The following is a 23199-nucleotide window of genomic DNA, read 5'->3' as shown; positions in this document are numbered from 1 at the left end:
AAGTGTAATTTCTACCATTAATAACAATATGATGAAGATTACTTATTTTCTGTTCAGCTTCGGTACCTTTTCTACTTTTTTGCTGTTTTCCTCTCTTCGGCTTATAAAATTGACTCCATTTGATATAAATTGACACAACGCATGAACTATATTAATTTTTCCCTTTTTAATGCGTGTCTACTTGTACAAAGTGCTTTTATAGCTTCTGACAATTATACAACGAAGGAGAGTAAATACGTACTAACATACCACAAGTAACAACAAGCAGTAGGTAGGTGACTTCAAATATCATCGAACTAATTTACTTCACCCAACTAACAAACGTTTTACCCAAAGACCTATGGTTAGATTTCTCCATAAAAAGAAATAACCTCCACCCCTGCCGTATTTTCGAATGATAATCGAGAAACATGTTACGGGATGGTTAACGTCATTTTTATTGATGGCCCTAGGACTTGATGGCAAGTCAATTATATTGGGTAAGACAGATCATGGAATTGGCTTACCTGGCACATCCGAGTTGGCAATTTAATGAGGCAAATTGCTTTCGAGGCGAGACAACTAACAGAGCGGGAGAAACCATCCGAAAGCCGGCCATAATGGGGATTTCCCGGGAACGGGGAATTCCGGTTCTGCGGACATGTATCTCACGAGGAATGTAGGGCTCAACGGCTTTCAGCCACTATCAAATTGTCTTTACACAGTGGGTTAATGCGGCCGGTAAAAGGAGTCACTGTTAGCTGCGGAAATGGGGATTGAAAAATAATCCATTCGTAGGTGGGACAAATCGAAATTGGAGAAAGCCCCGTTAAAATTAATCGATTATCGAATAAAACTTTGTCCAAAAGTCCATGTATACCTATTAATACGTGTTTTTCGATATTCGTAATAAAGCTTTTCCGATTGCAGCACGATTATCTGTATCTGTCGTCTGCTGTGCAGGTCAAATGGATGGCAGCAGACGACACCAGTGGCCTTGAGTCGGTCAAACTTTATCTTGGGGGGTGGTCGGCAAATTATTATTCACGCGCGTGCTAATAATATTATTCCAAGCAATTGAAAAATCCGTCTCGACATTTAGTTTCTTTCTTGTTTTTGTCTGCGGTAATCAAGGGAGTGAAATGCAAAGTTAAGCCGACGAATTAAATTTGTCTGCTTACCATCCCCGTAAAATTCTTGTGCAACATTGTCTACCGCGTATCTCGGTAGGTTGGAAAAGCATTCAGAAAAAAATATCTATTGCTCTGTAATCAATTACCATTAAAAATAAAAATCACAGAAAACTTCATCGCTGCGAAAAGTGCAGGTGTGTACGTAAAACTCGTATTTAGTGTATTATCGAGCAGCAAGAAATAACAACTCAGTGAATCCTTTTAAAAAAGTAATCAAGTTATATAACGACGAGAAATCTATCTTTACCTCGTGTCATTTATTCGACTGCGAGATAAACATTTATCCCTTTCTCGAGATTATGTCTTATTCGAAAATATATTTCAACCGCGTCCTTTTCTACGGTATGTTGTGCCGACGTAGTGATGTTTGCAAACTTCCTACAATCGTGCGACCTGGTATTTTTATTTTGTATCGACACTCGTAAAATGATTGATTAAACAGACTTTTCGAAAGAGAGAGAGAGAGAGAGACTGTCTTCGAGAAGACAGGTTGAATTGGGCGAAGATATATACCTCGTGATTGACCTTATGAGTCAAATTACGTTTAGTCATTGTTTTGATTTCAAACGTGTGTAGTTGAATTGTTACAAGTATAAACAATGCAGCTACCTGTGGCGCAGCAATGGCGTGACTTCTTCGTGTAAATTGTTGATCACTAGTAGGAATGTTCAGTCTTATGTTACACGCTACAATAACGAGTTGATATTTAGTGTTGAAATATATCTTCAGTAACGTAGAAGGTGAGTGGTATTGGAAAATGTCCTCACGATGTCAGAACCTGGTTGTCGGCGCTATTTTATCGCCTCATAACCTAAGTTTTTCATTTTAATGGAGAAAATCGTAATTCTTGGGGTTGCAAATTACTTGTGTCACATAAGCTAATGAAAAGTAATCAATAATATACCTGTTCTACCATCCGCACGCGAAAAATTACCGTCAACGGTCAGCTGTCAGCCTGCAATGGTTGCATCATTTTCATTTTTTTCCACCACATCACTCATTGCAAAGTGACAGTCCCAATACCTAATAATTTGCTGCGAAATTGTTTTTCGTCTCCTAGCAGCACTCATGATGACTGAAACTTCGCAGTTACAGATTTTTTGGAACATTATACCGAGAAAAAAAGTTTAACCCGTGTTATTTGCACAAGGAACTTCGACTATCTTAGAAGATGAGGTAAAAATCTGAAAAAATTAGGCAATTGTTTTTTAATTATTTGACGTTGATTTGGGGGATGAGGCGGAAAAAATTCATCAACACCCTAAATAAGGACCACCCTAATGTGTATACATATAGGTATATTTACCGTCATTGTTATACGTATCGTCACGATTCACTCCAAGGTCTGAATTTTTTAGCCACGTTCTTTGTTTACCCCGAACGGTGAGGAAAACCTATATAAATCATCGAGTGGGTGTTGAATAAGTGAAAAAGTATCGCTTTTGTCAGGCAAGAATGTACGGTCGTCGATCGGATTCAGCCCGACCAAATTGTTAGAGAATGGCTCGTGTATTACACATTGTATAGCCGCATTATCGGTTATTCGATGGCGAAACCGCACGATTCGCATTCAGGCGAAAACGAAAGCGAGTAAGGAAAATTAAATAAAAAAAGGCATCTTGCGATTGTGTAATTCACAATTACAATCCGACATACGTACTGCACAACTTTTTTTCCTTCACAATGTGGAGAACATCTCGTCTCACAATATTATTTTTATTCAACGAAAAAACAAATTTTTCCGATGATGATTAGGTACTTTACTTAAACCGGTTGTATCCACGCCGCATAAAACAATCATCAGAACATTGTAATACTTTAATCCCTGCCCGGGTTCTTCGGTAGGCTCTATCTTGCAGGTGCCTACGCTTACCTCGCGCAGAGCATAAATTAATTTATCAAAATTTAATAATCTTACCTTGTATCTGTACATACCGGGGATCGGGGAACCTTGCAAACGACTTTATTCTGTGCCTACGTACACCTTCATCGAAGGTTTATTCGAGATATTTTATCCTTGACTACCTAATCGTGATCAACGGTCTTAGACTTGCGGCGAAGCGAGCGATTGAACGACTCGTGTATTACACATTTTACAGCTGTATACATACTATTGGTTATTCTATGGCGAATCCTACTGATTGTTATACTATAGGCTGAAAAGAAAGGAAAGGAAAAAAAAATTACGTGCAAATGTATAATTTACAATTAGAATCGGAAATACTGCGCACCTTTTTTTCCCCCGCACTGAATTGGCGAACATTTCGCCTCGTAGTATTATCTTCATTTAACGAGAAAATAAATTTCTTGGATATCGATTACTTTATTCAAGCCGGTTGTCCTCGCAGAATATAATGGGCCAAACATCGTAATACTTCAATTTCAGCCCGGCTTCTGTGCTAGGCTGTATCTTGTACGCGCGTGGGGCATAAATTAATCTAAGGAAATTGAATCATTTTACGTTGTATCCACACGTACCGGGGATACGAGAACGTTGCAAACAACGCACAAGGTGAAAATTTCGTATTGTTGGATTACGGTTTCGACGGTTATAGGTTATATCGCATTCGTAAATATTGGGCATGTTTCACGGGTCGCCCGCGGTGGCGCTGCGGGTTGATGCTCCATTGCCAACGTAACCGCGTTGTCCAAGATTTAGTCGTTTCGCCCGTTTCAGAATCACTGACCCCAAGTGTACATAGACAAAGCGAGATGGATTCTGACAGATTCAAAGCCGCCCGTGTCAACCGCTATGCAGATAAACAGATGGCAGCAGACGACATCGGTGGTCAGTGTCGCCAACGTAGGGGTTTTACCCGTAAATTTATTGGGAAAACAATTGCGGCGGGATCTTTCTTAGGGGGGAAAAATGTTTGGAGATTTTTGTAAGGGATTAAAAAATTTTTCTCGGAGGGTGAAAAAAAATTATTTCTTAGTTTCACAAAATTTTTTCCCATGAATATGGACATTAGATTTGCTATTGTAATTTTTTTAATATCTTATAGGTATTCAGCAAACGGCCAAGTTTTCCTACAAATTCTAGGCTAATCTACAACGAATACCCGGACATGCGGTAAATGTCTACAATCTGATTGGCTGTCCGTAGAAACGCGTCGGTACGAGTGTTAAAATTGGGCTAGACTTTAGTCAAACGGATTCTACGAAAGCGTCACCAGCTGCCGTTGTAAACCATGTAAGTACAGATTCCCTATCCTCCAACTTCCTACTGAAGCGGTTTAACGGTTACGGTTTACGGTCACGGACATTGTAAACCGTCCTATAGTTCGCCATTGTGGTTATCGGTGATAGATGGAGATTGATACGTTTTTCGCGCCGTTAGGATATCAATATTCTATCACGATGTAGGCGTATAAAATTCCTCCCGAATTCCTCAACTATTAATTCAGCTGGTATCAATACGGAGACAGCTAAGAGTCTCAGGATCTTATTGTTTGTTCGAAATTTTTCACGGATATTTCTTATCAAATTCCGAAATTACAGTTAGGGTTTTGATGAAATTTTTTGTCCTTGTGAAAAACATTTTTTATCGCAGAAAATCGGAGTTTTTACTAAATAAGGTGTATTTAAAAGTAATAACGTAAGTAACGTATAGAAAAATGAGCTTAAAATAATTATAAAATGAGGAAAAACTTTTTTTGTCTTGTCATTTTTTTCGCTATACATTTGTTAAAAATTAACAAAACATGCTATATAAGATGAAGAAAAACAATGAGGCAGTCCAAACGACAATTTCATATAAAGTTATTAAGATATAATATCGCATAAATCATTCCCTCATACAATCGTTACCATGTTGACATATTAGGAGTGTTGCCAGGTTTTAAAAATTTAAGGTTGCGTTCACAAATGTCATTCGATGCGATCATAAATCGAATATTCGTAACCACGGTGAGGGAATGATTTTATTTTGCGGGACATATATTTAAAACTGACTATCCATTTTACGTATTTGTCCTAGTGCAACAAAAGCTTTGACATACAATTAACGATTATTTTCGAATATATTAGCAATATTTAATCCATAAGAATGTTGTTACATTTACGATGAACAACTTTTTTCCATTATTCTTCTCGGACTGAGGGACAAGGTGAGGGACTGATGTTTAGAGCATTAAATTCACCAAATTTTTTTCTCCTTGACTGCATCTAGGTTTTTGCTTTTATCAATCTTAGCGTCAATGGCTTGGATGTAAATAAAAATGTTACATAGATAACAAATGCACGCGACTCAGCACTGTAATAACTCGGTAGTTAAATTTCGGAATTTGATGAGAAATCGCCTCGTAGTCGCGGTGGTATAGGTATTCACGAGTGTACAAGGGGGTAGTACAACTATCGCGCCGTTCGGGAAACGCATGCGTTCCCCGTGGAGAATCAAGTTCAACCTGGAGGATTGAACCACGGTGGCTCAGTTAGCGCCGCGACGCGACGCGACGCAACGTCCTCGACAGGCGTACTCCGTCGTCTTGATCCCCGTTCACGATAAGGCGAATTTGTAAAAAGCAGGAGGTTCGTTGGTCGACCTCTAACGATAAATATAAATTAAATCGCATCGCGCTATGACGAGCTTTTCAGCCCTCGCTGTTGCAAATAACGAAAAACAGCTTGCCTCCACCAGACTAGAGAAACTTTCGGTATTTCTGAACGACGGCAAGAAAGCGGAATCCAGCTGGCGCTCCTGAGACTATAATATTGCTCGTTAAATTTTAGAGCCTCTGTTATATAAAGCTTATTGCGGTTAAAACTGGAGGAGAGATAACCGACCAACTCGGATAAAGGCTCGCCTAGATTTTTTTTTTTACCTTTTTACCCTTTCGTCAACGAATATTCGCGCCTCGTTGCATCAATTGTGAAATTTCCACGCGCCGTCCCAGTCGTACTATAAAATAGCCAGATTCGCGGTAACGAATATTCAACCGTCTCGCTCAACCCCATTTTACAAGTCACACCGTGTCCAAACTTTTTTCCTCTCACATACGAGAGCGCCGATATCTAATGGAATCCTGTGAGCCGTTCTAAAAAGTGTGAATTTTAAATCGAGACTAACTTTCGCCGTTCGCGCTCACGAATTGAATTATTAAATCGCTGGAATCACTTGAAGAATAATTGCGGAGGGTTTTCCTGCGGAGATAAGGTAACGATAGCCAACAAATTCGATTATTATACTGCTCTTGTCTGTTTTCATAAAAATTCTTTACACTTTTTACGGAGCTCGTTACAATTGTCGAGTATCTCGTGTCGTGTAATACTGACAATCAGATACAGTTGTCGTATGCATATATACATATGATAATTAGGAACGTATAATTTCTGCTGAGGAAGGTTTACCGCAAGGGTGATTTAATTTTGTGCAAATAATTTACCGTGGCGGGGCAAGAAGAAGGCCTACCGACTTTGTATTTTTATTTTCGAAAGTACTATCGAGAACAAGGTTTTGCGTATGTTATACGTTTGCGTACAGTAAGGAATTTATCCCGTGATCCATCAGCTTTTACAACCATTCTCATATCGGTCGATTGCAGATTCAAACTTTCGAACGGAAGTGATTTATAGGTAAAAACAGTTCGAAACTTAAGTATAGTTTCGCACCCTGTATTTTAGGCCTGAAACTTACCGAACATTGCGAAAAATCAATAGTCTAATCAATTTACCTGCAGTCTACGGTGATAGCTTGCTTGCAATTGCTAACCAATTGCAAGCTCTGTTCAATATCAACAAGACGATCGATTCGAAACTGGGAAAATTTCATGCATTCATTCGCACGAGATGGTACGAGGAATAAAAATGTATACGATGTATCCGTGTAAATATGACCTGGATGAAGGATAATCCTACACCGGGAGCAGCGAGTGTTATAAATATGTGTCAGCGTGGCTGTAGGTTTCCACGTGCGTATCATTTGGGCCAATTGTGAAACTGGAAACAGCTGGACTTCCCGGAGGAAATCAAGTTGATATGGGTGTAATTATACGCGTTATTACACACCGTTCGATGAGTTCGATCATGAATCGTTTCAATTCCATCTCAATTGCTAATTCCAAGACTAATTGTTATTGGGCTCTTCTTCTAATTTTGCATATTACAATTGTAATCGCGACGGCACTTGATCAATCTCAGACTCGTGAAGTTAATTTTAACCGTGATTTCGCTGTTAATTTTGCTACTCGACAGAACAGCGTGTAATCTGTACGCGTAACTGTTAGACGACTCCAGGGAGTCTCGCAGCTTGGGTATTCTAAGTAGGTATTGCAATTGCTATATTTAGGTATATGGTACAAGGAAAGTAAGGTAACACTTTGTCCTCAATATTTGCTAAATTGGAACAGTGAAAAAATTCAATTATCGATTATTATCCGTTTAGGGGGGTACAGTCTAAAATCATACCTATTTGTAGGTGCTATTTTTAAAGAAAATGAAAACACTTGGAGCAATTTGATTTCAGGACTTTATTATTCATAGTTTCAAGAACATTTCAGAATTTATTCATTGAAGTTAAGAAGAAAATGGCGGCATGGCGCATATAAGTAGCAAATTACCACATTTTCAATCCGTTGGCGCGGATTCCTCGGTCAATTTTTATCCAATCGAATTGAAATTTTAACACAATCAGTAAAATTTGTTTATCGATTCGACCTTGGGGCTAGATTTTTGAATTTGAATCCCAAAATTTTTTTTATACATTTTTTTTCACCAATTGTATGGTAGGAAAATAATTTTTTTTGTCCATAATCGTATGTATTTGGAACAAAACTTTACGAACAAACGGGCTACGAACTCGAACCCGAAAAGGTGTTTTCAACTAAAAAATTTTTTCCATCTGTTACAAGTTGGACAGTGATGTCAGGAGATGCATCACCGAAAACACCCTCGAGTTCGAGGTCGTTTGTTACTTTTACGCGCCACGTCGTCATTTTGTTATTAATTTAACTGAAAAAATTCCAAAACATTCTTGAAACTATAAATAATAATGCCCTGAAATAGAACTTGCTCCAAGTATTTTCATTTTGTTTAAATAAAAAAAATGCTAAAAATAGGTACGATTTTCGACCGTCCTAGCTGTACCCCCGCTCCCTTGAAAGAAGAACGTGGCCATAAACTAACGCCACAGAGCAACGACGACTGCGGGCAACTAGATGAAAGTAAAATTTTAATTTCCGCCGACAATTCAAGGTTTGTGGAAATTTGGCGTGTACGATTTCTGGAAGAATAACAAAACGGATATCTTGGAGTGTAGATTTGTAATTCGGCGAAGGAAAATTGAGCGCCGAGTTTGTGTTTTCGTAAATTTTATAACTATGTATAAGGGTCGTCATCAGATATACGTTTCACGGATCTGAAGGCAATGCCCAGGATATAAATTCTGCCTCGTTATCGCTTCCTGGTTGTAATATTTATGGAAGCCTGATTTTCCTTTTCCTTTTCTCTCCGACTTGCTTTTTCCATTTTTCCCTATTTGCCTATACTGCTTCTTCCCCCCAGCCACTTTCCACTGCAACAACTTTTCTCTCCGCTGTACAAGCTAGAGAAAGGCGACTGTCTCGTTTCACCTCATATTTATGTTGATTTATGCTTAAATCCTGGATCAGGGAAAACTCGCTAGCGATATCGCAAAATCCTGCATCGTACCGACGATGTACCCGGCACTAATAAATTATTAGAAAGGTGGAAGGATATGACGATTTATAAATCTTCTACGTCGTCTCCCGCTTGCGAGGAGAAAATGAAAATCGAATAAGTTAGAAATAGAAAAAATTCGACAATTTTTCTACGCACCGATTTTCCATCCCGTTCGTGAAAATAAAATTGCCTCGACGCATGGGCCATTTTCGGCCGAGCTTTTAGGCTGTAACATGGACCACCGGTATACCTACTCTGCAACGACGACAGGCCGGAGTATTTCTTTCTCATACGAATACTCCTAAAGGGACGTGTCATGTTTTCAGTGTCGGCTGGTTCAAAATAAAACAACTTTTCACATACTTCGGACGTCTGAAACGGAAAGCACACCCAACTTTTGACCTGTAATATATATGCGCCGACACGGCGCAAGGTCGTGAAAAATCTTTCCTTTAACGATAATCAAATTTTTACGTGTAATTCAACCAAGTCAATTTGAAGAATTTGACCAATTGCAATGATTGTTTTTTTTCTTGAAGAATTCTACTCTCGCAGAAGCAACGAGAAGTTGTTTCAATCGTCAAAATTGCCATTTTCAAGATATCGAATAGAATGTTGAAAATTGGTCAATTCGATTGAAATTTTTACTTGTTCATATCACTCGAATAAACAGTACAAGCAATCGAAAACGATAATCAATTCGGTAATTTCCATGTTTGTTTTTCAATTTTAATAGTCCGCAATTTATGAAAAGCAAACAAAAACCACTCGCCTGTTAAATGATTCGTCTATTAAGATTTTTCGAAGACTGTAGTTATACCAATTCGCAGGCAGTAACCTTTTTCACTCCAACGGCGCTGCCGCATCACGAGGATTAAAATTTAGGTGTGCCCGGCACCATTATGGGGCGAAACGAATCACCCCACAAGTAGTCTGTATCCGCGTTGCGTCAGCCACCGTAACGGGCGGCGAAACTCGCGCCTAGAGCAACGAGTTAGTGCTTGACCCGATTGGGTGGCCCGTAGTATCAGAGCTGGATTACCGCGTCGTGCATATCACGCGACTTTGCCAAATTCCTATAACCTTCGCCCAATTACATTTATTCTGTAAGAACAGGCATTATCAACACTGTGTTTATTTATAGCGCTCACTATATTCGCGGAATCGCTCATAGAACGTCAATCGATACATATTAGAAATCCAATTATATAAAAAAAAATGACGTCTAAAAAAATTGAATGTAAATTTGATTAACCGATTCAACAAAGATGTATTATAATAGATGCAAAGAATCAATCGCACTCACACTCACTAATTGTAAGAATACTGGGTTATACTTGTAACACGCGTGCGATTCCAGTCATGGTCGAGCACCTCCTCCTCATCCAATCGCCGACCGATACCACGTATCTATAACGTCTAGCTTCAACTATTGTCTATTATTTTGGCTCTATACCCGTGGGCACGGCTGATTGGACCACTTGTTGTTTCAATACCCCAATCATATAGATATACGAGACTTTTATTAAATGCCTGGAATGCTTCGGATCAGAACTGTAGAGTCATCGTCGTGCAGAATAAATGGAGTTTATTTAGCAACACTTCAGGGGGAGGGGGAGGGGGGTATACCTTGGACGGTCTCAAATAATATCTATTTTTAGGAGTTTTTCTTTTTTTTCAAAGAAAATGCAAACACTTGGAGCAATTCGTTACTAATAGTTTCAAGAACGTTTTGGAATTTTTTCATTAAAATTGATAAGAAAATGATGGTGGGAAAATGGAAGATTTGATAGCCCCACCTAAGTAAAATCTCCTCCGCTTTACCTGCACTGCACATTCGTGCAGGCACACAATATAATATATCGAGACGGCTGCGAGTAGAATTACTTGCCGAAGGGGTGACAGGTTCCAATGGCACGTGTTATACTTGACATTGTTATAGCTACACGTGACAGATTGATGATAGCGACTGCATGACCATGTCAGCGTTCCAGCTTCAAAGTGGGTCGCATACCTCGCCCCGTTATTCTAGTTCTCAGCGGTCATGCAGCTCATACAATTTCGGTTGAGCGTAAACTTTGTTGCTTATTGTTCTAAAATGTTATCGTACCGCATTCAAGGCTGCGCTCGATTTTTTCAACGCCTAAAGGCCAGTCAGCCATGGTCATTCTCCTCTCCGGTATCACGTGTGGAAATGAGAATCGCTTCCCGCTCAAACTCTACGGTAAAGACCGCGGAGATTGGTCCCTCTATTTCCAGCGGGAAAAACAGCTCACTCTTCATGATATTCAGTGGTTCGGTGAAATTCTGACGGAATCAATTCGGGAATGATATATTCCATGCTTTTGTACATCGCTGCAAGGAAAAAGAGAACGCAAGAACAAGGCACAACGAAAATAGAAAGGGGTGATAGGGGGATGTACATCCATAATTTTTGGAGTTTAACCGTTCATGTCTGAGAACATGATATCCGAGATTATTTATTTATTGTATTGCGGCACTCGCCCGCAAGGCTGACGTCTGCCGAATAGCAAAACGGTATTGTATCTCTGTTGTCGAATAAATTACAAAATTATTATCATTTCTTAAAGGAATTTTCCTAACATGAACGGAATACTTTGATTGTTACTAGTCAGTTGAAAATTTCTTTCATTTGCCGTGTCAGTTTAATTAGTGTAGACGGAGAGAACTGTTCCAGTCAAGGCATACGGACGGAAGGGGAACAGTTCAAAAGAGTAGACCGAAATGGGTCCCGGACAAAGTACATATTAAGCTTCACGATTTAGGTAAAGTGAAATCGAAGTGCCTCGTTATACAATGTTGATCAATCCGGTTCCGTTCTCATTGTTCTTCGTTTTTACATCGGCAGTAATTTTGTTGGCGAAAGCAATTTTCCAATCCCATATCCGAATCCCACCGGCTATACCCTGATATAACGCGGTTGTTTTTACACTGCTTTGTAGGGTGCATCGTTAGTGAAATACGTCGTAGTCAAATCTAGAGAATCAAGGCTCGAAATTCTCGAAATTCGCACATTGCTATGATTTGTTGTGTCAATCCGTTGCGCTTGTCGTTCACATGCATTTAAAAACCATTGCGGGCACAGTGAAAATGTGGAGGGTTCGAGATGGAGGAATAATCTTCTTATAAGTAGGCAGGTTTTCATTTTGGATTTTAAAACATCGTCGATTCCTGACTCAATAAATCAATCCTCGAAAATGGCTGGCAGGAGGGAACACCACCGTGTGTATGCACGTTGGGTGACAGATTTCAACGTTCAGGGTACAAACCGCGTAAAATTACCATCTGGTCACGTTCGATATTATACGTGCAAAAAAAGTGGGAAGGCAAGGTAAAAACTCTTCTGTTCTCTTCAATTATAGCTACATATACATAGATATGTATTCTATTTCGCGTACTTCGCATATGAATATATTGGCATGGGTGTAGTTCGCCCTGTTTTTCGACACTTTCATCCCAGCCGTGTACATTAATTGGAGATTGAAGTATTTTGGATATTTTCAACAAATAACCGCCGTGCGAACGATTAATCTTCAGCTTCGCTTCCGAGGCTCAAATGTATGAGAGCAGGATTCTTAGGACACCTGGAGATAATAAAGCAGCATCACTGAATACCAGAGAGACTCCGCGTGCTGGAAAATTGTACGGCATGCAACGCTCTTTCCGCTGTAAGGCTGCTGGCAGGATAGAGAGTAATATCACCAGATGACGAATGCACGTACGCCATACGTGATCGGGATGTATTTCTCTCTCCGTACACCTACGTACGTAATATTATATGTAGTTCATATAGCTATGGAATATTACGGGTGGTCGTCTCTACAGTTGTAAACATGTGAGAATACGCGAACGTTCCAGTGCCGGTGTCTCTATGCCTCTCGTATGTTATACTCACCTATACGCGGGAAAACTTGGCGAATGACAAACTTTACCGTATAAAGGTATAATTATACAACGTAGTAGATCAGGGCGGGGATCGCGATGGGAATATCTTTCAACCGCGTCTCCCGTCAATCACCGGGTGTCGGCCCGTCCGTGCAATTAGTAGAGTAGGAAAGCCGGTTCTGGACACAGATTCCTATCCCGAGATCTTACCGACACTTAGCCAAGACAGAAACCCTTTTATACATTGTTCGGCGGGGGGTATCTATTTTAGTGATGAAACATCCTATTCTACTGCAATTCAATTCTTTTTCTTATCATCGGTCGAACAAGCAAGAGTTATAGCTACCCGATGAATTGCATTGTGGGGGTCTGCTTGTGCTGTCCTGTATAATATAGTTGCTTTCTTTCGAGATAAAATACCGGTGACAAATAGTTGCGTACGCGACCTGGATCCAGCGTGTTCCACCCGGTGACTCGTCCCGGTCACAGGAAGTCGAGCTGGTGCGTCGGGATGTTGCGCGGGAACTGGGATCGAACTAGATGGCATAAGTATTCGGTAAATAGGTCACGCGCTAGCCGAGCACACTGAGAAATGTCCGATACGTAACAAACGGAAGTGTGTCGAAGGAAAGGAGAAGCCAGGTCCAGTACGATCGTGGTGTATTGATGGAAGTGCATAAAGAGCGCAGGCAATAGGGGGACGAACCGATGGATGAAAGAGGCTAAGACCGCAAAGCAGGAAAAATATGGATAGGGACGACAAGGGATGGATAGAAGAAACTTTTTGCGGAGGATGGTATGGTCATGACCTGGTTGGATTCATCGTATTCCGGTGTATAGGTATACCTACGGCTTACCTATGCAGGATGAACTTTGATTGCATAGAATCATGAATTTCGTTGGTGCCCTCACGGTTTACATAACCTGCACGCTTGAGGAAATCTGCTTGCAGAGGTATATGGACTTACACTTTGGATATAGCCATTCTACCCACGTGTCGACACTGGAAACGAGGAAGAGATAGACGCGAATGGACAGAGAGGGTGGTCGAGAGCGATATCCATAGATGGATAGAGAGATCGAGGTAAGGGAGAGAGAGAGAGAGAGAGATAGAGCGGTCCGTTGGCGGCATTAGCATCGCGCTATATTCCCAGGCTCCGTATCTGGCTGGTAAGGTTTCTCCGCGGATCTAGTGTAAATTGAGATATTCAATGGTCACATGATATTTCAAGTCTCTCTAGAAAGTGGAGGGAAATTGTAAAATGCGAATAAACGGCAGATTCGACGTGATATGGTCGATTGGAACCCTATAGGTACTTAAACTCCTCCATCATACGTCAATCTGATGTGCCTCTTCGCTGATAACCCTAAAAGGGTTTTACCTCGCAGGCATACTTATCGGTGGCTTCTAATTTTTGTTGATACATCCATTAATCTGTATTATATAAACCAGCCGAGTCACGGGCGCTCACCCAACAAAGCATCCCAGATTTTTAGGTTCAATTTGTCATCGCCGAAGTGGAACCATAACACACGTTTGAATACTGAATTAATCGAGTTTATTCTGTAAATGCACATTGTAGCAATCTTTGAACGGCAAGGAAAGCACCGAATGCGTGAGCTTGATTGATTACTCGAAGGATCTCGATGGAAAACGTCACTCATTCTTTTCAGATGCATCCTATCGTTTTATTAAGGATTGAATTCCCGTCGAAGTTCGCGGATCGGTCTCATAATCAATATTTGGCAAATTTTTTTTTTTTTTTTCACAAAGTTAGGGATTCGGTGTGCTCGATGCTTAGATATAAATTACACACATGCCCACGCAATACGCGCAACATACGTTTGCCACCTACACCGTGCTTTCTTCCCGTATCAGAAGTTTATTTTCTACCGTATTTGCCTTGCTTTTGTTGATATTCAGCATCCAAGAATTGAATGCGTATATATTACACAGGTTTCATTATCGTATATAATATACGCCTATATGCTACTTTACAAATATATGTATAATATATATTGTGCATGTTCGGGAAGTACAAGGGTTTCCTTTAATAAACGGTAATTGAAGCTTGGATTTTGTATAATATGAGCGAAGCAGTTCAAGTATTTGAAAAACACGAGAGCTGAAACCGATCGGTACATATACTTGAACTTGGAGGGAGGGGTCGAAGTGTCGACAACGTGAGCTGATCGTATTTCAAGGTCTTCTTTTTCTCTAGAGTAACAAAATCCTCATTTGTTGTATAAATTTTTTGAACCTTTCACAATTATCATACATGGAAGCAGCATAGCAAAAGCATTATCGTTTTTCGTAATTTGAAACGATTTCATCACTCTAGTAAGAAAAAAGTATAAAATACTAGGATCAGTTCTCTTCGTCGGCACTCTGACAACGCCTCCACAATGAAAGAAAACTCTAGTATTGGTAAACATTCGGTAGTAATTTCGAATATGTCTGCAGTTGAGGACATACATTTCGAAATAAATTTGATGTATAAGAAAGATTGTAAATCAATTTCAACCTGATTGAAGCAACTGATTGCGATCTCTCGGACTTCGAGATCCTTGCCGTGGGAATTTTTGGTTTTTTTTTAGCATAAAAACGTGCCTGTCACATAAGCCTGTATCTCTGCTGATTCAAATGAATGTTCAGAACTTCGGGCATATAATTTCCAACTCGAAAGTATTGAAAGTTGAGTTTCAATTAGTGAATTGTGTGCTGCATTATTAATAACAAAGAGGGCTTTCTTGCTTCAGGTAATCCAGACGGGACTCAAGAGGCACAACGCCGAGGTGTAAACACTTGCAGCTGAGAAAACAAAACTTCATTTGATAAAGAAATTAATCCATATCGGGTGACATTTACAGTTGTGTATGGCTGTGTATCGATTACATAAATTGAGTGACGAACTTTGGAGAAACGATGTTACGAAAGGATCGTAGAAACGATTAAAGGATACCGTGCAGTCCGAGACAAATAGTTTCAAACGATATTCACTAAATTTCTTTCTAAAAATGTTGCAAACGTAATCTCAACAAAATGACCGATGACGTCAACGCGACTGAATCGGTTACACGGTTGTGCTCACTGGCGGCGAACGGATCGATGCAAGAAGATCCACGAACCGCATCCCTGAGGCGCATCAGTTATGGTATCATCCTACCAGCAATTTGCTGTTTGGGGATCATCGGGAATATCCTCAACTTGGTGGTTCTCACGAGGAGAAACATGCGAGGAACTGCCTACATCTACATGAGGGGTAAGCATTCTCGTTTTGCGTTTAATATTCACCCTCGACCCGCTTGAGGGGTGCACTTTCTATCGAACAAATTTATAAAACCATCGGCGATCCATAAGTTTTCGGGGTCGCTGATTACGATTCTAAAATAAGAATTACGAAATTCAAAATTGCGGGAATTTTCTGAAATTACCATTGTTGTTTTCAACCAACGTACGGAAAATTTTGGAAAAAAGATATAATATAAAACTGTGCGCGGAGAATACGTAAAAATTATTTCAGACTCTCAGCTGTCTCCGTTACGAAAAAAAACGTTCACGCTCATTGTTTGTAGCGAACATATAAATAAGGAAATTGTTGTAATTTTACATGAAATTTTATTGAATCAAGCACCCAAGAGTCTGAAAAGTGTTCACGCGAATATGAAGAGTGCAAAAATATATTGGAAATGTGAAAAAAAAACTGAGACCCTCAAAGACTTAAACGATCGTATAATTGTGACTGTAGGTGATGCGGCATTTGAAAGGAATGCAAATGAACATCGTTTTCATTCCTGATTATTCTTTCATTGCCGTTCGAATGTTTTACGCATAAACCATTGCGATGAAAATTTTTGCTCGATTGAAAAGAAACCATCGTCGTGCCTGTTGCAAATTTAACGACATAATCGAAGATGATACACGGAGAATTAATGGTACGGCGAACTTGAGCGTAATACATCTTGATCGCGTTGCACACGGTATGCCGAGCCCCCAACATATCGTCCGCTGCCTGGGGTATACGTGTCGAAAACCGATTGCTGCTGTACTACCACGTGAAACTTTTACGAGGGAAGTTTTCCCTGCGGGGCATCATGCTTTACCAGCTTTGGTAATTGCAGAAAGCCGGAGGAGCAAGTGACTCGCTATACATACACGCATACATGTGTACACGTGTAATATACACACACGTACACACACCACGATAGCGGATAGATCGTCTTGGGTGCCTAGGAATTACCACGGATAATGACAGAGACGTGCAGAGAGAGAGAAAGAAGAAGAAAAAAAAAAAGAAATAAATAAATGGTCACAGTAACGAGATTTCGTAATAGCGGCAGTAAAATCCCCTAGGAAATGCAATCTGAAATCCCACCTAATTGGTAGCCGTTTGCGCAACGACTCCATCGGTACGCGTTTCAAGTCGGAGAATAGCGAATATCAGAGGAGACTCGAGTAGCGTTGGTGGTGGAAGCTTATAATTGTCACTGCGAAGTTGTATATGGCCAACAGGTGGACTTGGATCGTGGAGGTTGCCGCCCCCGCGAGTCCTCGCCGAAAGGTCCTTGCGCGAAAGAGCTGCGGGAGAAAAACGGCAATAAAGTGGAAGCCGCGAGTCTAACCAGAATATCTTTCATCCTCTTTGCTTTCATTCGCGTAGGTACCTACGCACATCTCATTATACTTTGGTTTACGCTCACCCTTATTCTTATACCCACAACCCGTCACCCGAGGGATCGAGGTCGGATATATGTGTAGAAATTTTGGAATCTTGTTTCGTACAAATAGTTACGTGAACAGTGTAACAAGGTGTTACCTTTTCGTCTCGCAACTATTTTTCCCCAGGCAACGGAATAGGATGGAAAAATTCAATTTTCGCGATTTGAATAAATTCGAGAGAAGAGCGCCGTTATGCATTTCACGTTAGCTATCCACCCAGCATATGAGGCTGCCTCCTAGCTCCGAGCTTGATAAGGGAGAAGGTGCAAAGTTAAGACGAGATCATGCTGTGACTACGGCCTTCATTCCTCCACTATTGATAGAGGGCTGATCGCGAGTATGTAGTTGATGGATGTTCAAGGTTTCGACCAGTGGACGGTAGTCTCGATGTCCTACCGAGGTTCTCGAGACGAAATGAATCGAAAATGACACAGGTCTGCAACCAAAAAACTGCCCATTTTCACTGACTGAAACCGGGAAAAATACTCAAAGAAGTCCGTCATAAGTGTATGTTTTTGTAGTTCTTTGAATGCCCAGTAAGTGGATTCCACGCCAGTGTCGAGAACCAACAGAGGCCTGCATTAGAAGGAAATGGCTCGTTGACTCGATTCTGTCTTCGCGTTCACTTCGGACTAATATAATCTAACCCTGTCACGTCTGCCTTTTTGCTGACGTAAGTAAGCGGAATCCGTATATTCGAGTCTACCATTCGACAATTTCAAAGAGACGCGTCCATGCCGGGTAATTTCTAATACCGTAACCGTGTGTCCACCAACAGCAGATAAATGACTACTTTGGCCAATAAATCAGCAGCTGACACTGGTATTTGCAGCGGGATCGGAAGACCCAAATTTCATAAAACTCTAATATGCGGATGCTGAGATTGTGAAACAATTACCGTATTAATGTAGAAACGATCAATTTGTACAAACAAACTTGTAGAGCAGTCGGAGATATAGAGACGAATCCGTAAATTAAGTTGTGGAATTTTTCACTCGTAGAACCGATGCCCCCTCAAGGGAACGGGTGCAATTTAGTCCAGGATCCCAGCTATTGTCCCTGCTCGGGAGGTTATTTGATGTTAAGCGAGGTTGAACCGTGCTTGTCTCCAGCGTAGCTTAAGTTCCAGCCCTAGGCGTTTCCGGATGAAGTTTAAACGGTCGCGTATCCGGCATACGTTATTGCGGACCGGCGATAAATACCGGCAACCCCAAATTGCAATCACCTGTGATTTAAATTCGATGTGAAACTTCTTTGAAACAAGATTAAGCAAGCAATGTCAACTCTATTTTATTCTGCTCCGCGATACTGTTTGAAACAAATTGTAAACAGAGTTTTCGCTCAAAATTGACGTAACAGGATTACAGAAAATTCATCTGGCCTGTTTTTCGCTAAATTTATATGCTTTCGTGCCATTGAGCCCTGTATATGCGACAGTGAAGATCCAATGCTGGCATATTGGTAATATCTGCGGTGTAGCGTAGCACAATTTTCCAGACGAAAAGACAGATAAATAATAAGTTAAACTTCAGTCGAGGACTGTTTTTGTCGTTTTGCGATTGGTTACCACCAATACGCCAGTTCGCCTTGCCATAGATGGTACGAGTGAGCCTCAACTCACATTACGTGCATTGTATGTACTACGTTAGGGTGGTCTATTGAATATTTTTCTATTTTTTAAATTAAAAGCGGATGATCGTTACCTAAATGTCTCTTTGATGACTTGGTTAGAACCTAGAATTCTTCACGTTATATTTCCAGATATCCTGAATACGTAATAAACGACAGATACGACTGATATCTTGCATTCATTCCATCATTTTCAATTAAAACAAAGATAAATATTCAAACAAGCAGTGTAAAAATGTCTTAGAATGGTGAAAATATTTTCTTTTTTCCTTTTAAAAGTACTATCGATCCCCGTCAATTCCATTTAACGTGAATTTTCTTTCGTCAAAGATTAGATGTTTCAGTAAAATAACATCAGAAGATAAAAGTCACGTGTATTTTGAATGGAAAACTTCGCGTCATTACAGCGGATAGTAAAAATCAAGTTAGGACATTAATGTTGTGCTCAAAATTTTTGTTTTTTTATTTAAAGACAAATGAGGGGGTCGCGCAGTTAAAATTCGAACATCGGACTAATAAGAACCACCCTAATATACGCGTCGTCGGGTTTTTTAGTAGCAAGTGTGCAAGTATAGGTAAAGTAATATACAGAATCAGTATATTGCTGAGATTTTAGAGTGACATATTTTTAAGATGCTAATTGGGAACAAACGATACGAAACTCGACACACGACCAGTATTTCCAAAATATTTTTCCTTCAACATTTAGTGCCTATTTTCATTATTATATCGCTCTTAACGCGAGAATTATCGAATAAGTCAGTTATTATATCGCATCAATCCTAGGTTCGTTGATTCCTTACAGAATTGAATAAATATATTATAGTTTGACATTGAAAAATCTTACTAAAAAGTATATAATCATGAATAATCCGGTAGCCCGGGGCCGTTTGTACGGTCGTATAATGGACACACCGGATATTGTACAGACAAAGTAATTCCATCGAAAGGCAGGAAACTCTCACACCATATTTGAATCCCAAGTTTCCTGGTAGTATAGATTGGTATAATTTTTTATTCAAGGGAATTCCGACAGGGTTTGGTTCTTTCGAGCTTATTTATAAAATTATGTACAACCCTGCTAGAACTCGTTAACAATCTTCCATGATAATTTTGCTCATGGCTTACATCACAGTAGGTTAAATTACTCTAAGTTGAGAAACAATCATCATACAGGTTCACACGAAATAAATAAGTCGCACGACACGATGAGCCTTTGCGGGTGAACGGTAAAAACAAATTAGAAATAATGAGTTTTTGATCCAGACGTATAATTCTCAATTAAATTTAGGGCCACGTTCTTAAATCCTGTGGCTAAAAGTCATTCTCGTTGGGTCCAGACTTCCAGCAATCCAAGTGATAGAACAACGTGCAAAATCGAAAATGCAAAATTTTTTCTCTGCAGAGCTTGATAAATACCGAGAAACAATTGTATCGTATGTTTTGGGTAATGCGGACTTCAGAAGGCATAAGACATATTATTAGCTTTATATATATATATTGATTGCGAGTGTATTTTTCTTCTTGTAAACGGAGAACTAGAAACTTTTCCTTGAGTTTATTGATCACTACCAACGACCAAAGAATCACGACAATACCGCGGATCTGTCTTCACCGAAACCTTGTGTTGTTTGCGACTTTAGTAACCTCGAGTTTTTTCGCTCATAGAACTTTTTTCAAGTTGGGGAAGTGAGCTGACAGAACTTGGGGAAAAACTATCGACGAATTGGTAGAAAAAAATGTAAAATTTATCACCGTCACCAAGCAGCTGTACACATATAAATATATACATATAAGAGGGTGGCTTACGCGAAAAATTTTTTTATAGTTCAGTGCTGTTTCCTCGTAAAACTGCTGCTTATGACAAAAGACAAATCCCCTGCTTTGAGCTCTATCGGATAAGATTTAGAGGTCCCGCTTTCGAGTTTTCGTTTTTACATTGAAATAACACCACAAAAAAATGCTCACCTTAACTTACCGTCGATTTCACGTGAAAACATAGCCGAAAATAAAAATTACAAAAACTTATAATTTTTCTGAATTTAATAAAATCATTTCTGATTTTCCAATTTTTGCAGTTTCGAGTCCCCGTCCGACAAACTTTGGCGGTAATGTCGGTGTTCACTTTTTCTGCACGAGAAAAAAATCAACTGAAACACCGAGGAATTTTCTGAAATTCCTTTAAGTGCCCCCTGAATCAGGCTCTGGGGTTAACGATTACAATTATCGTCCCTCGAGTGTCGGGTATTTAGGCTCTCTTCAAGGTGAATCGAATCGAACAAACTTTAAGATCGTCAGACGTAATAAAATCAATCTCAGCTTATCAAGAATCGGCACATATATATATATATATAATACATGCAGTAGAGGTGTGCTGATATCGATTGCGGACCTCGTTTTCTCAAACTTCGTTACTTTCTAACTATATATACGTAATACTTTTGATTTGGATTTCTTCGACTCTACCCATAGATACCAGAGCACGCGAGATAATAACGGTTAGTCAATCATCATTTGTGACACTTGAAAATTAAAGATAGGTGCTGAATAGGGGCAGCAATTCGAAACTCATACCTGTTCAAATACCTACAGATTAGCGAATGAATTCCAAGAATGCTGATGTATTAAATTTCCCGCGCGATAAAGGATTAAGGCGCAGGAAATTTCCTCTGATATTCGAGACTGCAAGACGACTTGAGTCGTTTCAAAGATAAAAGATCAGTTTTGTGCCAGGGTTATATTCCGCTTGTTCATTAGGTTTGTAATGATTTTCCACGATGTTTGTTTTTCGCAACTTTTCCGCCGCTTTGCTTCTGACACTCTGTGCAAGATCGATATACTTTGATCTGTAACTTGCACCGCTGGTGCGGATTCTTTGATCTCGCTTATCGGTTTACGTTCCATAAGTTTACTGATTTCGGACAGTGCGCCATTCTTCGTTACAGTCTGCATTACATCTCGGACCTACGTATATCAAATATCATCCCTGATTTTGACCATCACTCGGATACAACTTTCAAGAGACTTTCTCCACATTTGACGTTCGATGGTTTTAGCTTTGTGGATATTTACCTACCGAGTGAGACTCGGAGCTCTTCAAAGCCTTGATGCAAGAATCTCTTCACTTGTTGCTAGCCTTCGGTGCTCTACGTTCGGAATCGCTATTCGGATGATTCTTGGTTAATTATAATTAAAAAATATTATAATTGTGCAGCTGTAACAGTTAGGAGTTATAATTGCTATCACTATCCTAAACTGAACCAGCTCAAGCATTCACGGTAGTTTATGCAGTGTATCTGATCGTCTTTATACTTAGGTTAAAGGCTTTATTACTTTTAGTTTCAAGAACATTTTAGAATTCTTTCATTGGTTTTCACGACAAAACGGCGTCATGGCGCATATAAGTAGCGAACGAATGTGGTGGTTGAATTTTACATGGAAGATACCGCGTATTGATGTATGTACGTGAAACTTGAAGGTGCCGCCAATGGCGGTTCTGGGAAGAAGAAAAAGCGAATTTCAGTAGAGAGCCTTATTACGTCTCGAGTATTTGATCGGACATTTGATACAAGGCACTGAAGTGTGTCTTGTTTTCGTACGGGTTCCATATTTTCTATTCTTACCTCGCTTTTCTATTTTCATCGCTTGACAACAAGAAGAAATTCAATTCACAAACCGTAGCTCATGTGAAATTGAGCTGAAATATATTCGAGAATCCTTGTGGCTGCACAAACATCATGTATTTTGGTGCTCAATGTTATTTTACCGACTTCTTAATGCGAACAAACAAGAATGGTGAAATAAATTATTATTAGCTACCCTAATTACTGGCTAATTTATCGTCTGCATGGACAGTTAAATGTTCATGGATATGTAAACGTAAAAAATGTTTATTGTAAAAGTTTATAATCTGTTGCGGCATTTATTTTTTAGCCACGTGGAAACCATTAATTTTACTGCTTCCTTTTGTCATTCAATCTTTCGGGCTGTTCACGCTTGATGAAAACTTTTCACCGACCAGATCTGAGTTTGAAGAAAAGTTTTCATAATCGAGGAAGCAAACAATTTACTTTCAACGATTGCAATTTCGTCGATAAGCGTATAATCGTACGTACAAAGTTTCTCGAAATGCGT

At 39.8% G+C, this 23199-nt stretch overlaps 1 protein-coding gene across 2 annotated transcripts in view; it reads left to right on the top strand.

Moving 5' to 3' along the window:
* Positions 1-1856: 1856 nt before the first annotated feature.
* The window catches only part of LOC124212447 (probable G-protein coupled receptor B0563.6), a 45168-nt gene continuing 23825 nt past the window's right edge, over positions 1857-23199 (top strand). The window contains exons 1-2 of one of the 2 annotated variants that reach the window (XM_046612482.2): positions 1857-1912; positions 15477-15979. In XM_046612482.2, coding sequence (XP_046468438.1) covers positions 15760-15979 — 220 coding nt within the window. In that variant the 5' untranslated portion in view covers positions 1857-1912; positions 15477-15759. Of the gene's footprint in view, positions 1913-5636; positions 6328-15476; positions 15980-23199 lie in introns of those variants that run through there. The other variant, XM_046612481.1, reaches the window with a different exon arrangement.

This window comes from Neodiprion pinetum, chromosome 2 (genome assembly GCF_021155775.2).
Source record: "Neodiprion pinetum isolate iyNeoPine1 chromosome 2, iyNeoPine1.2, whole genome shotgun sequence".
Taxonomy (NCBI): domain Eukaryota; kingdom Metazoa; phylum Arthropoda; class Insecta; order Hymenoptera; family Diprionidae; genus Neodiprion; species Neodiprion pinetum.
Note: the sequence above shows the minus strand (reverse complement) of the source record. Positions and strands in the feature narration are given on the sequence as shown.